At 38.4% G+C, this 17,515-nt stretch overlaps 1 protein-coding gene across 3 annotated transcripts in view; it reads left to right on the forward strand.

Moving 5' to 3' along the window:
• The window catches only part of RAD18 (RAD18 E3 ubiquitin protein ligase), a 108,338-nt gene that overhangs the window by 59,626 nt on the left and 31,197 nt on the right, over positions 1 to 17,515 (forward strand). For all 3 annotated transcript variants that reach the window (XM_004018298.4, XM_012099578.3, XM_042235920.2), the window contains exons 10-11: positions 2,773 to 2,910; positions 7,552 to 7,729. In XM_004018298.4, the coding sequence (XP_004018347.1) occupies positions 2,773 to 2,910; positions 7,552 to 7,729 (316 nt within the window). The remainder of the gene's footprint in view (positions 1 to 2,772; positions 2,911 to 7,551; positions 7,730 to 17,515) is intronic.

Consider the following 17,515-nt stretch of genomic DNA (forward strand, 5'->3'; position numbering starts at 1 on the left):
TTGGCGGAAGTGTGAAGTTGTCATTTTTGAGAATTGTAAAAGTTTACTGGAGAAAGGTAGAAAAGTTGTATGATAGTGCTGAGTGCTTGTTTGAGACTTATGATCATAAATTTAAAGTGAGGCTAGTCAGTTCACAGTTGAATGAATAATCCCAAAATGAGTGTTAGCTTTTACTATTAATCTGTTCTTCATCCATGTTTCATTGCATGAATGTCATAGCCAGTTGGTGAAAAAAAAGACATGAAATTTTATTTTGGGAAACCCTGACTTCAAACTCTTTCTGTGATATGAAGTAGAGGAGTATGTATCTCATTGGTGTCACTGTACAGGCTTGAGTCTGTGCCACTCTTGGATCCTGGTTTTGGTACACCCCTGGGTTCATGGGCAGACTCAGAGATACTCTGGGTGTAAAATATGCTCTAAAAAGAGCAGTGAAGGTGGTCAGGGCATGAAGGACTTGACTTGGCACTGGAGAATAGTATATTTCCACTTGGCAAAGCAGGAAGGTATGATTCAAGGACTAAAAATCTTGAAGAATATGACTTGGTTGCATGGGAGCTTATTCATCTGCTCCTGCCACTATCTGATCCACTTAAAACTTTAAAGAGGTAAATTCAGGGCATTTAATTTAAACTCTGTAGTTTTCCTTGCCAAATGGCAGTGCTCCTAAAATGAGGTGGAGAAATGAGTAGGAATGATTTTATCAGTCATAATCTCTTGGCATTGTTCACTTTTTGAGCAGGAGTTGTTGGACTTCTTGGGCCAAAGTTGCAGTAGTGGTTGCCATTTACTTTTGTTTCTAGTCTAGCTGGAGGGGTAATTAGATTTAAAAAGAAAATCTCTTTCTTAAACCTGGGATTTTATTCCTTCAGAAGACAAAGTCATTAAGCCTTCTTAACTGTTACGAGATTACATTAGGAAGTTTCTTGAGTAATTCTTAAATCCATAATCCATAAGTTAACAGTGGAGGAGACTTGTTAACAGAGCTGATTAGATTATGTAGACCCCATAGTGCTGTTACCCTTGCCTAAGCATAAGATCTCACCTGTTTCTGAAGAGCTCAGTTTTCCTAATAATCTTTATGGGCAACTTATATGTTCCTGAAATTTTAGCCAGTCTCTTATTTAAAACCTACCAGACACTTTACAGCCCAACACATTAGTTTCACTGGGAGTTTGCATACACATACCATACACATAAATATGTTGGAATTAGGAACAGTCTCTCCCTAATGTCCAAGGAACAGTCACATATATAGATCAGGGAATACTGAAATGAATGTGCAAATAGAGGCAAAACTAGCTTCTTCCACAATAGGGGAGGGAAGTTAGTCAAGCCTTCACCAGACAGAATTCTACTTGTATGCAAGAATTATTTTCCATTACCATTAGTTATTTACAATTTACAGAGCTGAACATAGCTCATAGGGGATGACTAGAAATATGGAACGGTAGGTTTAGAAAATGCATTGTTTTTCAACTGAAGCACAAATTTCCCCCTAAATCTAGTTATTCATGATATTTCACTATAGAGAAAATGGTGATTATTGGATGAAAACAATTTAAAAACTTTTAACTATTTGCAGTATGACTCTAAAATTGTATAGAATTTACAACAACATTTTAGACCATGACTTAAGTGTTTAAGGTTGCTACAGTGTTTAAGTGGAGAAGGAAATAGCAACCCACTCCAGTATTCTTGCCTGGAGAATCCTCTGGACAGAGGAGTCTGGTGGGCTGCTGTCCATGGGGTCGCACAGAGTCAGACACTACTGAAGCGACTTGGCATGCATGCATGCATTGGAGAAGGAAATGGCAACCCACTCCAATATTCTTGCCTGGAGAATCCCAGGGACGGGGGAGCCTGGTGGGCTGCTGTTTATGGGGTCGCACGGAGCCTAACACAACTAAAGTGACTTAGCAGCAGTGTTTAAGTGCAACCTCAGCTGTTTGAACCTTGGTTCAGAATCAAAAATAGATGTCCTCAAATCCATGCTCTAACAATGAGTGGCTACTCTTTATTGAGTAAATTAATATACATTAATAGTGGTGACCTGGAGGTCAGGCTTAAATTATCTTCAGAGGTGTTTGAAATATTAGTAAATTAAGATTGATTAATTATAATATACCAAGATAGATTGATGGTGGTGGGGGTCTTAGATTATCAAAGGGATTTTGTTAGAAAACAGGCAAGAAATGTGAAGGAAAAGGGGGAATTAAAGTGGGTATTCTTTGTTTTTATCCATCTTTCCTAGAAACTTCTACTTTTAAACTCAGTTAATATTCTTCCTTCTAGTACTGTTATATCTTAGAAGTTAGACTGGTGTCTTTTGGAAATATTTAAGAAAACAGCCTCTTTCATGCTCTAACAAAAAACTTGGTGGGAGGGGGGTTCATGTTTGGGAACGCATGTAAGAATTAAAGATTTTAAAATTAAAAAAAAAAGAATTTCAATAAAGTAATTAACCTCCAATTAAAAAAAAAAAAGAGTATGGGATGTAGGAAGAAACCTACAGATAAAAACTAGGAATGTTATGTTTCAAGTCTGTATCTGAGAAAAGGAGAAGATACTAATATAAAAGAAGGTTGCCACAGCATCCCCCCGACCCCTGCCCCACCCCAGGCCTTTTAAATTCATTGTAAATTAGTTCAAAGGGTGCTGTTCTTGAGCACCTTTATGTTCTTCTTGATTATTCTTGATGTTCACTTTGTCGATTGTAGACATGCATGTAGTTTTTATAGTCCTGATTTACTGACCTCTTTTGAATTTCAGGTAAAAAACATCAGGATGAATTTCATCTGCTGGTGGATCAAGCCAAAAAAGGATACAGAAAGACTGTTGGAATGTCCAAAAGAAAAGCAACAAAAGGAGAAGATGAATCTACAGAAAAACTATCCTCTGTATGTGTGGGTAAGAGACTTTAATTAAAAACAGAAGTATATTGAATTTTACTATTTTTAATATAAAATAAAATCAAAAGACTTTACTTTGGACTTATTAGTATATTTAGACATGTAGCAGTTGTTGGATGTAAACCAGATTTATTACTCCAAAAATAAATGAGTGGGGGCGTGTCCTGAAGATACAGTTTCTAAAAATCCCTCTTCCTTTCATGATAAATCAGAAGTTTCTTAGTTGTTTAAGCTTGAGGTATAGGATTTATTGCTGCCCATCCTCAAATATCCTACAGAGAATAAATTATTTCTACTGTAGTTCACTGGTATTTACTTTGGATGGGCTGTTTTGCTAAAATATCTAAAGCTAATACATCGCACATTCCTTAATTTTAGCCCATGTAAACATTTGAAATTAATATTATATTTATATTGCCAGGACTTTAAGTGAGGTGAAAGTCGCTCAGTTGTGTCCAACTCTTTGCAAGCCCATGGACTTGCATTCTGATTCTCCAGACCAGAATACTGGAGTGGGTAGCCTAAGTCAGTGGCTGTAAATACATTCACAATGCTGTGTCACCGTCACCACTATTACACTCAAAACTAACCTGTGAAATAATAACTCTTTCACTTTCCCCACTGGCCCTTAGTATAATCCTTGGTCTACTTTCTCTGTCTGTGAATCTACTTCTTCTGGGTACCTCATAAAAGTGAAATCATGTATTATTTTTTTTTCTGTATCAGCTTATTTCATTAAGCATAATGTCTTCAGGGTCCCCATTTTATAACATATATTGAAATCTATTACTTCTTATGGCTGAATAATATTCCATTGCCTCTATAGGCCATATTTTGTTTATCCATTCATTTGTAATGGTTTTTTCCCACTTTGTGGCTACTGTGAATGATGGTGCTGTGTGCATTGGTATTCATGTATCTATCTGTTCAAGCCTCTGCTTTCCATCCTCTTGGGTAAATACCTAGCAGTGGCATTTCTGGTTCTTAAAATAATTGTTTCCCTTTTTAGAAACCACCAAACTAGTTTCTGTAGTGGCTGCACCATTTTACATTCCCTTCAGCCGTGCTTGAGGAGTCCAGTTTCTCTGTACACTCATCACTTGTTATTTTTCGTTTTTCTTACTGAAACCATATTGGTAGATATGAATTTGTATCTCATTGTGGTTTTGATTTATATTTTTCTAATGACTAATGAGATTGAGATTTTTTAATATAGTTATTTGCCGTTTGTTTTTCTTCTTTGGAGAAGTGTCTGTTTAAGCCCTTTGCTCATTTTTTAATTGGCTTGGTTTTTGTTGTTGTTGTTGAGTTTTAGGAATTCTTTAAATATTCTGAATATTAATTCATTATATAAACTTTTTCTCTGTTGTCTTTTTATTTCCATGATAGTATCTTTTGAAGCAAAAGTGCTTTGTTTTGATGAAGTTCAATTTATCAGTTTTTTCTCTTGTTGCCTATGCTTTTGTTGTTATATTCATGGAGTTGTGGGAAAATCAGTGTCATGAAGTTTTCCTTTATGTTTTCTCCTAAGAGTTTCATAGTTTTAGCTCTTATTTAGGTCTGTGGTCCAGTTTGAGTTAATTTTTGTATATCGTATAAGTAAGGGTCCAGCTTCATCCTCTTCACATGTCGATAATCCAGTTTTCTGAATAGCATTTGTCTAAAGACTATACTTTCCCCATTGAATGCTTTTGGCATCCTTTTTGAAAATCAGTTGACTGTATATGTGAGGGCATATTTCTGTACTGTGTGTCTGTTTAATTGGTCTGTATATCTGTTCTTATACCAGTGCTATGCTGTTTTAATTGCCATAACTTTGTAATAAATTTCAGTCAGAGGATATGAATTCACCAGCTTTATTCATCCTTTTCAGGGTTGTTTTGGCCATTTGATTCCTTTAAGATTCCATGTGAATGTTGAGGTGGATTTTTCTATTTCTGTCAAAAAATAATCCATTGGGATTGCATTGTATTGCTGGATTGCTTTGGTTAGTTGACGTCAAAGTAGTTTATCCTTTTGGTGCTATCGCATTCTTTATTTTTGTCCTCTGCTCTCCTGGTGTTGTGTAGAAGATTGCTGACTGAGTACAAGGTTTTTTAGGTATATTCTTTGTGGTCTTTGTCAGCAACTTAGTTCATGCTGTTATTAAAATATGTTGTCAGAAAGCAGTTTAATCCCTGAGGAAATCCAGCTTAATATCTCAGATAAAGAGAATGTTTTTGTTTATTGGTTGACTGTCTTTTGAAGATGACTGACTGCTTGCACTCAGGAGTTACATGTTCTTTGTGTACGTATGCATGACTTTTACTCTCTCTAGGGTTCAGAGATGAGCACTGCCGATAGATTGCTGTGTGTGGATGCGTGTGTCTGGGAGGAGTGGGGAGTGTGAGAGAGAGAGAGAATGGAACAGGCTGAAAGGTTGGGCTTTGCATAGTGTCATACAGCCAGTGTAACGTTTGCTCTTTACAATAATTGGCTCATCAGAGTGCCAGCATAAGTGCATGAGGTATATGTCTTCTTAAGTAAAACCTTCATCTGTTTTTGATGCGTGTCTTTGGGGAAGTTTAATGTTGGGGCCTCATGCGTTCGGCTTTATTTGGAGTTCTTTCCTGAGATCCTGACTTTCACTGCCCATGCTTGTTGAATGATGCTTGTCCTCAAGAGGAAACTTATCCTATATAAGCTTACGTTAAGAGTGGAAGGGGCTTCCCTGGTGGCTCAGTGGTAAAGAATCCGCCTGCCAGTGCTGGAGATATGGATGCTGTTCCTGGTCCAGGAAGATCCCACATGCCGAGGCGCAGTGGAGACCATGTGCCACAACTGTTGAGCCTGTGCTCTAGAGCCCGGGAGCCACAGGTGCTGAAACCTGCATGCTCTAGAGCCCGTGCTCTGCAACAAGAGAACCCACTGCAGAGAAGCCTGTTGCGCTACAGCTAGAGAAAAGCCTGCACAGCAACAAAGACCCGGCACACCAAAAATACAGACGTTAATTAAAATCTTCTTTACGTGAAAGAAGTAAGAGGAGAATATAAATCAGGTGTAAAAATAAAAGATACTGTTATGTTAAATTCCTTCTCCCTGGATTACCAACTTGATTGTATTCGCCCAGAAAGTTGAGTGATAGAGTCACCTGGGTTCAGTGGGTCATTGTGTCCTTTTAACCTGGTCATAGGTGTCTGTTTGCAAAAGAAGATCCTAGAAATCCTGTCTTAGTTAGCTGCTCATTTCCATCATTTTCCCAGATAAACTTTAGAGGATATGGCTTGTATTCGTAATGAGCAGGCTTAGTGAAAGCCAGACAACATCAGGAGCTTAGTTTTAGAAATTATACTCTTGTGTGATGTATGCTATTCTCCAGTGTAACAAAAAGTTATACTTATTTTTGGAAAAATCTTGATCATGTGAAGTTGGGAAGGTTTGTTTGTTTGAAGAATATGTCTCACTCCTTTTTTGTAATTTTTCTCCTTATTAACAAAACTTTGACAGTTCTTGTTGGTGTCCTTTGTGAAAGGTCACTTGTCTCCACAAGTGCATGAGTGGTGTGTAAAAGCTCTGCTTCCCTGTGAGCAAACACACGAGAGGAGATTCTGTCCTCATGGCACATGTCAAGGGGGTCAGGTGCTCCCTCAGTCCCTGACCTTAAAGCCAGCACAGCTGAGGTCCCAGCACAGCCCTGCCATACATGGCGAGGGAGGGTCTGCACACCTACGACTCCTGCACGGAGATGACTTTCTGCCCTCCTGTTTGCAGACCTTTGGTCACACCTGCAGGTCACATTCTGGCAAACACTGTCTGTATCCCCTCAGCTGTCCTGGGCCTTGATCTTCAATAAGAGACCTCAGAAATTAGAATATGACAAGGGGTGAGTAGAAATGTGATGTGTGTTGGATCAATCAGATACCTTGGTTATGTCTGATTAGCTTTTCTTTTCTCCAGTGAATTGTAGATTCTGTGTAACAGATTTAGGAAAATGACCAGAAAGATTCACTACCATACAGCAGTCAGTGACAAAGATTGTGGTTTTCTTGCTAATTGAATCTTTAATCCTTTTTTGTAATTTTTTCTATGTTTATCACTATTCTCTGATCTATGAAATATGCAGGAATTCTTGAGCTTCCCTGGTGGCTCAGATGGTAAAGCGTCTGCCTGCAATGCAGGACGCCCGGCTTGGATCCCTGGGTTGGGAAGATCTCCTGGAGAAGGAAATGGCAACCCACTCCAGTATTCTTGCCTGGAGAATCCCACGGATGGAGGAGCCTGGTAGGCTACAGTCCATGGGGTCGCAAAGAGTCGGACACGACTGAGCAACTTCACTTTCACTTTCACTGTAAATAAAAGCCTCATTAGAATTATAAGTTTCTCCCTACTCTTGATTTCAAAGAAAATTTTATTTTTGAATTAATGAATCTGGAAATGCATGGGTGGACAGTATAAGCAAATGGTACAAGTGTAGTGCTCATTCTTTATTCTCTGGCTCCAAAACTAGAGTTTTGGAGTCAGTGTTACATAAACTTCTATTTTACCAAGTACAAATAGCAATATTAAATGTAGTGGAAATAATAAATATACAGAGGTTATAAATTTTAAGGTACTCTTAAATATTTCTTTTTTTTTCCTTTCTTTCGTTTTTCTTTTGTAGGACAGGAAGATAATAAAATGAAACTATCAGATACACCCTCGGTAAAAACAAACCGCTTCCCTCAATCAAAGCTGGACTCCCCAGGGAAACTAGAGCGTGACAGACAAGATGATTCTTCCAGTTGTACTGATATTCAAGAGGAAACTCTTTCTTCATCAGAATCAGATTCATTCAAAAGGTAAGAAACTTGCAGTAGTTGATTATTTTAGATTTCTGTTTTCTGTGCATGCTAAGAGACAGGCAAAATTAACCAGAAAATGCTGAGGCCTGACACCGTTCCTCCTCTCCTCCCAGCATCTCCTGCCACTTTGTAAGGTTCACAAAGGGAGCAGGGCAGAATGTAGAGGGTGTGTATTGCAATCACAGGGGACTTCGTTTTCTGCTCTGTAGCCTTTTTCTTTTTTAATTAAAAATTTTTTTTTAAATTTTTATTAAAATATAGTTGATTTACAATGTTGTGTTAGTTTCTGCTGTACAGCAAAGTGAATTGGTTACACATATACACGTATCCACTCTTTTTTAGATTCTTTTCCCACATGGGCAATTACAGAGTATTGAGTAAAATTCTCTGTGCTATACAGTAGGTCTTTATTAGTTATCTCTTTTGTATATTGTAATATGTATGTCAGTCCCTATCTTCCTAATTTATCCCCCCTCCCTTACCCTCTGGTAACCATATTTTTATTTTCTAAATCTGTAACTCTTTCTCTTGTAGATAAGTTCATTTTTATGCTTTTTTAAGGTTATAAGTTTGTCATGTGGTATTTGTCTTTGTCTGACTTACTTCACCCAGTATGCCAGTCTCTAGGTCCATCTATGTTGCTGTAAATATAGCCTTTACAGAGATATTTTTCCTAAAGTTAGAAAAGAAGGCATGATTGACAGTAAAAATTTTTATCAAGAGAATGGGTGAAGGAGATAAAGACAACTATACTAGAGAGTAGAGATGACAAGAAAGACAAAAAGAATAATTTAATTGAGCAAATAAAATGGATGGGAAACCTTTTTTAAATGAGAGATTTGAATGTGAGTCATTTTTCCAAGTGGTTTTTTAAAAGACAATTTAAGATGATGTGATTTTGAAAGATGACATAGTGTTAAGCTGTGTATTGTTACCGTTTTGTGTTCAAGTGGGTGCAGCATTCTCTTGGGTTTCTGTGCCATAATTGATCAAACTTTTCAGTTTCTATTGGGTTTGTACGTTTTTCTCAGTGTTTGTTATACACCTAAAGCTGTGGTAGAGCTCTTCCTATAGAAAACTTTTGTTTCTAATATCTTTCGCATCGTTTTGACAGTGGTAGGTGTTGTTGCCTTTTGAATAAATCCTACCAATCTGAAATGGTAATAGCAACGTTACACTGTGAATGTGTCTTGGAAATTATTTGATCTTTGCTATTTGTTCATTTAAAAATTGTTAACAGTACTCTAGAACGGTAGATTCTGTCTCATCTAAAATACCAAATTAAGAAGAAAATTTTTATAAGCATATACCCAAAGATCCTCTATTTTCTTAGGGCTCTTGGGAAACAGCTTCAGGTTATTTAGAATCAAGTATTAGGAATGGAGAATCTTCTCATTTTGCTCTGAGCATACAGAAACATTGCATCCTGAGTTGGGTAAGGGTGGAACACATGGTAGCCTGAGTTTTTCCAAGACCTGGCACTGATGGACAGTTCTGGGTCAGTAGGTATTGTTGTTTTTAAACACAAAACTTACCAAAATACAGGGTAGAAACGGAAGAGAAACTGAGTCCTGGGAAAGAAGAGTGAGTTTTTAAGCATAGTCATGAGATCCCTGAAAGTTCTGAAATGCCAGGATGAAATGGGACATTTTTATAAATTTGTAGTGGGGCGAATGGAGGAGAGTGAAAGGGGAGGCATATGGCAGCCAGGTGGATTTTTATCTACTGGTGAGAGTGTGGAAAACAGGAAGAGTTTGTTGGCAGTCTTGGTCTCAGACAAATTTATTCATGTTTGTCTGAACTGTGAGAGGGTTATTAAACCATTAAAAAATTTTTTTAAAGTAAGCTCTTATATTCTTCTATAATTTAATGCATGTATGTATGTTTACACATTCACCCATACACTATGACCAGTGAAACTACCTGCTAACTGCAAATTTTTACCAACTTTATTGAGGCAAAATTTACATACCATACAGTTCACTCATTTAAGTGACAGTCTGTGGTTTTTAGTGTTTCCAGAACTACACTGCCATCACCACAATTTTAGAGCATTTTCATCACCCTCCAAAAGAAACCTCGTCCCCATTAAGCCATCACTTTCTGTTTCCTCCCAGCTCTCCTGGCAATCACTGATCTACTCTGTCTTTGTGGGCTCGCCTTGTCTGGACGTTTCATATATATGGGAGCATATAATGTGTGGTCTTCTGTAACTTGGCTTCTTTTATTTAGCATATTGGCTGCAAGGTTCATCCATTTTGTATCATGTTTCAGTACTATATTCCTTTTTGTTTCCATAATATTCCATTGTATGGATTTGCATTTAATTTCTTCTTTTATTAGTTGATGGACATTTGGGTTGTTTCTGATTGCAGCTCTAGCAAGGAAAAAAGTAACTGACTTTTACTTGCAAACTTTGGAACCTTGGTTCTAGAGACCGAATATAAGGATTGCCTGGGTGACCTTGAGAAAGCAGTCAGTGTCTGTTACTTCTATCTCAAGTTATGAATAAGTCTTTCTTTTCATTTGCCCTTTTATTTTGTCAGATTAAGATTTTTAAGTTTGAAAGATTGTTCCTTATATACAATCTACAAACTAAAGCTAAGGGACGGTGTGAGTGAAGTGGTATTTGGTTTGATACCAGGGCAGGCCACTGGGCCGCTGAGTCCGTTGGAGATTGTTAAGGAGGAAGTGAGCAAGGGAAGCACCGGTGGTGCAGCCAGAAAGGACTGGCTTCGAGTCAGGGTCTGCTGGCTGATTTTGGAGTCCATCTTTGAAGTCTATTTCCATAGCTATAAAAAGCATATATAAATAACTTCTATCTCAGATCTTTTGGGAAGGTGGAATGAGATAATAAATGTAATAAGAGTCTTTGATAAATATATGGTGATTATTTCTAGTTTGATAAAGATCAAATCAACTGAATTTTCTTCAGTAATACTGGAAAACTTGAGCTTCTAGGACTGAATATTTCAGAAATGCTTTCATAGTCCCCAATTCCTTCGTTCTAATTCTTAAGCTGTATCATAGGAGTAAATTCCACAGTTTATCTTTTTTTCCCCTACTTCTGTTCTGAACTTTAGAAAGTTATAAGCCTGGCTTAATTAGTTCATTTGAAAATTCATTTAATTGGCCTCAACTGGGCATTCAATAACCTCAGATATACAGATGACACCACCCTTACGGCAGAAAGTGAAGAGGAACTAAAAGCCTCTTGATGAAAGTGAAAGAGGAGAGTGAATAAGTTGGCTTAAAGTTCAACATTCAGAAAACGAAGATCATGGCATCTGGTCCCATCACTTCATGGGAAATAGATGGAGAAACAGTGGAAACAGTGTCAGACTTTATTTTTTTGGACCCCAAAATCACTGCAGATGGTGACTGCAGCCATGAAATTAAAAGACGCTTACTCCTTGGAAGGAAAGTTATGACCAACCTAGATAGCATATTCAAAAGCAGAGACATTATTTTGCCAACAAAGGTCCGTCTAGTCAAGGCTATGGTTTTTCCAGTGGTCATGTATGGACTGTGAAGAAAGCTGAGCGCCGAAGAATTGATGCTTTTGAACTGTGGTGCTGGGGAAGACTCTTGAGAGTCCCTTGGACTGCAAAGAGATCCAACCAGTCCATCCTAAAGGAGATCAGTCCTGGGTGTTCATTGGAAGGACTGATGTTGAAGCTGAAACTGCAATACTTTGGCCACTTGATGCAAAGAGTCAACTCATTTGAAAAGACCCTGATGCTGGGAGGGATTGGGGGCAGGAGGAGAAGGGGACGACAGAGGATGAGATGGCTGGATGGCATCACTGACTCAATGGACGAGAGTTTGGGTGGACTCCGGGAGTTGATGATGGACAGGGAGGCCTAGTGTGCTACAATTCATGGGGTCGCAGAGTCGGACACGACTGAGCAACTGAACTGAACTGAACTGGGTACTTACCATCGAGACACAGTCTTCTTTTTATTCCTTGTTGCATTTCCAACCCATTTGTCCATGTCTATTTCCTCACTTTGAATAAATATCTTGTCTCCCAGCTCACCAAGGCAGGTCATCTGACCTGTCTCCAGATTTTCCTTTCCATTTTAAGTTTTCTTTCTGACCTCTTCTTTCCTGTTAATTGTAAGAGAAAGATATATTTTCTAAGTCATTTCTAAAGACATATTCTTTCTTAAGACAAATTCATCCACCTCCTCTAAGACATTCCTCCATCACTTGTTCCCTAAGTTTGCTCTCGGATGTCTCCTTTTTCTGAGCCCTTCTTCTTATCTCTGCCTTCTCTTATTCTTCCCACAATGCAGGAAGTAATTTCCACTTCCTCCATTACAACCAAATGCCTTTGGTAGAATCAAAGCATTTCAGAGATTAGTGGTTTTTGTCTGGTCCAATTTTTATCTTCCTTAATATTCAGACATCAGTTGGAAGGAAGATGGGGCACAACACTCAGTGACTTTGTTCAGATCTTTTCCAACTGTGAAATTCTTTAATACTGTCATTTTTGACAAGCATAATAATCATTGGTACATATCTGTATTTTTTTTTACCACTTGTTCATTTCAGACCATGAATCAACCTTCTAGAATCAGACTTACTCCTTGTATATTGAGGTGTTCCTATCTTTATTTCTTTTATTTTTTGCAAAAATTTTCTCATTTTTTTCTTTTAATGAAAGTTTTATTCCTTTTGTTCTAAAGTACAGAGTTTTCCAAAGTACTTTTCATTTAGATGTTATGCATATTTATCATGAAAATAGAAAGTTTAGGTAAATAAAAAGTAAAATTCTATAATTTTATCAGCCAGAAATGACTTTTCATATTAACACCTTTGTATGTACATCCTTCTTAAGATAGTGGTATAGATGCATAGATAGAGGAGCATTTTTAAAACAGAGCATAATTTTTATGCTTCTTTTTTTCTCTTTTTAAGAGACAAGACATATTGTCTTAGGTTTAATGTGAGTGTAACTATTTTGCGATTTGTTTTTTAATTCATGCAGTCGTGCTGTTATACAGATTATAGATCTTACTATTATATCGTTGAATAAACTATTGCTTTTCTTTCTGTTAGAGCAGTATTTGAACTTTATGTAATATGCCGGACTGACAGATGAGAATAATCTTATTTTACGTTCCAATAGATTTATCCAATCCATGTAATTATTAGGATGTTGTTTGTTGCTAATCTGATTCTCAGCTCTTAAATAAGTACTTCTCTTAGAGTTTGAATTATTAATGTTATATTGCTTCTTTCTTGCCAATATGAAGACAGAGGATAAATAAGTTGATAAGAATTTTAGATTTTTGTACACCTCTTAGACAGTTTCCAGGAGTTCAAGAGACTTGTCCAAATTTCTGTAAATTAACTTATTGTTCTTCATAAGGAGAGAGGGCCCTTGTTCTCTGAGTTTTGGCAAGCAGAGAAAACTGCATTTTTATTGAGTGCTAACTTACAAGAAAAGATGCTTTTGATTGTGACCCTAGAGATGAAGCTTTATCTTCATGTAGAGATGAATAGTGCTCATGCTATTCTTTGGAAGAATCTTTAGGTCATTATTTAAAAAAAAAAATTCTGTACTTGAATTCTAGGCAGTGTTAATTAAAAAGAGACTTTTTAAACTGGAAAAACTTGAATAAGGTCATAGATAATATAATTTCTTATATCAGTATTCAATTTCCTGATTTTAATAATTTTATTAAGATCATGTAAGTGAATATATTTGTTCTTAGGAGATGCACACTAAAGGGTTAAAGGGACATGATGGCTGAAACTTACTCTCAGTACTTAAAAAAATAACTTACATGTATGTGGGTACACACACACACTCACAGACATGCAGACACACATACACACAGAGAGTGAGAAAGCAAATGTGGCAAAATGTTAGCAACTGGAAAATCTGGATGACTGGTCTGAGTCTTTTTTTTTTTTTGGTAACTATGAAATTTTAAAATTAAAAAAATTATTGAAAAGACTCACTGCCCATAGTCAAAAAAGTTTATTTACACCAGAAGATTTTCTAAAGGAAATTTGATTTATAGTTATGATTTATTGACCAAAGATAGTTGTAGCCAGGAGTCTACATGGGATGCCGAGTATGGTTTTTCCATTGCTGAAGCCATATTTATTTCAGTCAGTCTGTTCAGGACCAATCCGACATGGTTATCTCAGCTTTGGTGTGTAGGAGAGTGTGGCCTAATGAAGCAGACATTGTGATTTCTGTATGAAAGAGTATCACAGAGACCAGCTAATTTTACTGCTTGGTAACAGTAACAGAGAAGAGGGCGACAGAGGATGAGATGGTTGGATGGCATCACTATTTCAATGGGCATGGCCTTGGGCAAACTTCAGGAGATAGTGAGTGACAGGGAGGCCTGGCGTGCTGCAGGGGTTACAGAGTCAGACACGACTTAGCAACTTAACAACAGCAACAAACAGTAACTTACATGAACCTTCTTGCAGATGCCAAGTGTTGGTTATAAAAGAACCTGGGTCAGATAAGGTGTGAATGAATGTGTTTTAACTTTTCACAGTTCCTGGCCAAAACCATCACTTCTTCTCTGATGCTAAGTCAATAGCAGCATATTTGTATAGAAGTCCAACACACACATAGGCACAGAACACTGAAAACTTTGGCAAAAAGGCTTATTTTCAACCATGCATTTAATAAATTTTGGTACAACTTTTTCTCACTTTTCAGACATTTTCTGGAGAGCTATCTGTCCAAACTTCTTAAGAGCAAGAAAGCTGAAACAAACCCTAGAAATATGTGAAGAAATCTTGACTACCATTTGTTGGAAATTTTAAAGAGTAGTTCAGTTTTATTCTTTGTTAAATTATATGTAAAATTGGAGAATGATGGGGAAATCCTGAGAGAAAAATGCCACTGTGACGCTCATCTGAGGAATGTAGAACAGTGGCACCATCTGCCTGTTGTGAAGACCGTGCTGAACTTATTTTGCTTATTGAAAGGAACCGGAAACATGACCTGTAGCAGCAAAGTAGTCTCTCAGCCAGAGGGACTAGGCTGATTTGTGTATTAAGGTTACCATTTCGGTTTTAGTCAGTTCTTTCAGTGCAGGTCTTGGTTGTTGTTTAGTCCTAATTTGTGTCTGACTCTTTTGCATCCCCATGCCCTGTAGCCCTCCAGGCTTCTCTGCTCAAGGGATTTCCCAGGCAAGAATACTGCAGTGGGTTGCCATTTCCTTCTCCAGAAGATCTTCTAGACCAGAGATTGGACCCACATAGTGGCTGGTGGATTCTTTACCACTGAGGCACCAGGGAAGCCCACAGGTCTTGGTTAGGATTGGGTAAACCTCACAGTTCAGAATTGGTGAGTAGAGCCAGATGAGGATTTTGAGGAGGGAGATTCAAAGAGTCCTTGGGGATATGTCCTTTGATACTTCCTGTTGAAAAGCTGGTGGGTTTTATAGGAAGTTTTTGGATCAACAAAAGTTATTCACAACTTTTATCTTCTCCAAGAGTCTCTTGGAATAGTCAAGTTATGTTGATGAAATAGTAGATGGTAAAATCTTGTTGCTGTGGGTGCTGTGGTTTTCTACAGATGTTATGTGAGTGCTTGGAGAGTTCAGCGTCACATCACTCAGTCCACAGGGAAACCCACTGTACAGAAGTGGAAATGAAAGGCTGAAGGAGTCACATAGGTGGCTTAGGGTTATATACATGGTGGATGGCAGTACCAGGATTTGAACCCAGGTCCAGATGACCTCAGAGCCCAAGGTCTCCTGACTGACAATAATTATGGCCAAGCCAGATAGAGCTTCACATTCTTGAAAGAGTTTTAAACTTACAGTTCTTAAAATGGTTGGGCTGAAAAGCAGACAGGGATCTGAGTGGAAGTGGTTAATTTGGAAGGTGAAAGAACAACTGTAGGAAGTGGGAAAGGGAGGACAGCATTTAAGGGGTGGGTTATCAAACCACATGTCACTGTAAGCAACTGGGAACTGCTTTAAAACACTCTCCTGAGTTGTCCCACCCAAGGCAAGGGCCAAAGATATTACCTGTTTGGTTGGGGGCTGCTCGCTGCTGCTTCCAGCCTTTCATGCTGGTGACAGAGCAGGCTTTAGCACGGCAGGCAGAGGCACTGGCAGTTGACAATTGGGAGTCAGGTCAAGCACATTGGGTGAAGGCAAGAGGAAAGGGACGGAGCACCAGTGGGATCTGCTAAGACAGTGACTCCAGCTGAGGTTGGAGATGGTCTGGTGTTCCATTGGCTTTGCTAATATAAGGTAATGCTGTGGATGTCTGCCTGTATCTCTAGCCTGAGAGATGCATTAGTTGGTGGGGGAGACCCAGAGCTCACTGACTCTCTGAGCCCTTGTTTGCCAAGCTCACTTGGCCATTGCTTCCCAGAAGGGATATGGGAGGGATGTCTGAACAAGTGGCAGACAAGCAGATGCCAGGGGGAGGACGGGACAGATTATCTAGAAAGCACTGAGACGAATGCATTGATCCACAAACTGATGGGAGAAAATGTTGTTTATTGATGAGAAACTGCTTGCTTTTCCATCTTGTATTAATAGATAATGAACTGAAACATGAAATAATCTTTCATCAAACTGAAATTCACCAACATGCTAAATAAAAATCTCTGGGTCTCAGGCAGAAAAATCACAAGCCCAGAACCTAGAGTTCTTTATCACGAATATTTCCTAATGGTCCTGGTTTGTTTCTCCTTGGCAGCGACTAGAGCACGCTGTGAATGGGCTTTGAGGTACATGTGGATGTCCTCTCCCTGGTGTGGTGGCATAAACCTACTGGTCTTTTTGGGGAAAGTCTTTAGAAGACCCTCATTAGTAGGTGACAATCGTGTGTGCCTTTGAACCCTCTGTGGATCTGAAGGGGAGAAAAAGCCAACCTTCCATTTGGCACACTTAATGGTAATTATTTTAAGTGTTTTTTACACAGAATTGCTTCTTCATGCTTAAGAATTAGAAAATATTTTCAATTATATGTCTCTGAACTGCTTGATTGCATGGATGTGTGAACGTTTAATGTTTCTCTAATAAATCTTTGTGGAAGTTTCTCCCTGACTTATTTCGAAAGACTTTTGTCTAACCTTAACCATCTGTAGCTTAGCATGAAAAAAATATATATATTATTTGCCTTTGTCTTAAAATGGATGACAAATGGGATTCAGGTTTCTCACTATTGGAGGGGAGATTACAGGCAAGGCTAAAACTGTCCATGTGATACTAGATTAAAATTGGAGACCTTAAAATTTCTGTTCAGCTTAACATAGATTCAGATGGATACTTACAGAAATACTTACAGATCTCTGTGGGTAAGTGAGCTAGTTTACATATATGTTTCCTTTCTCTGTGAGCTGCCAGAGCCCAGAAGCAAGGTGGCACAGTTTCACAGGACATACTTCGTGCCCTGATCTTGGTTTCTAGTAACATTCTACAATAGAAGGAACCAGTGCTTCTTGGAGAAATGGTTGAACCAGGGGTGGGGCAGGGAGCTAGGAAGTGCTAGAAGGAGAGAGACAGAAAGCAGGGAGAGAAGTGAGAGGAGAGGAAGGAAAGGGAAAAGGAGGGGAGGAGAAGAGAAAGCAAAAACCTAACACACATACCTCAGCAGGAGATCAACATCAGCGTCACACCCGTGTGTTCTGTTAGTGGGATGCCCTGGGGATGACGCGTTATCTCCGTGGTCTTTTCTCCCAAAATTCAGTAACCTCAGTCAGATTGTGAGGAAAATAAATCAGACAGACTCCAGTTGCGGGTCATTGTGCAAAATAACCTGACCACCAGCACGCCTCAAAAC

The sequence above is a fragment of the Ovis aries genome, chromosome 19 (genome assembly GCF_016772045.2).
Source record: "Ovis aries strain OAR_USU_Benz2616 breed Rambouillet chromosome 19, ARS-UI_Ramb_v3.0, whole genome shotgun sequence".
Lineage (NCBI taxonomy): Eukaryota > Metazoa > Chordata > Mammalia > Artiodactyla > Bovidae > Ovis > Ovis aries.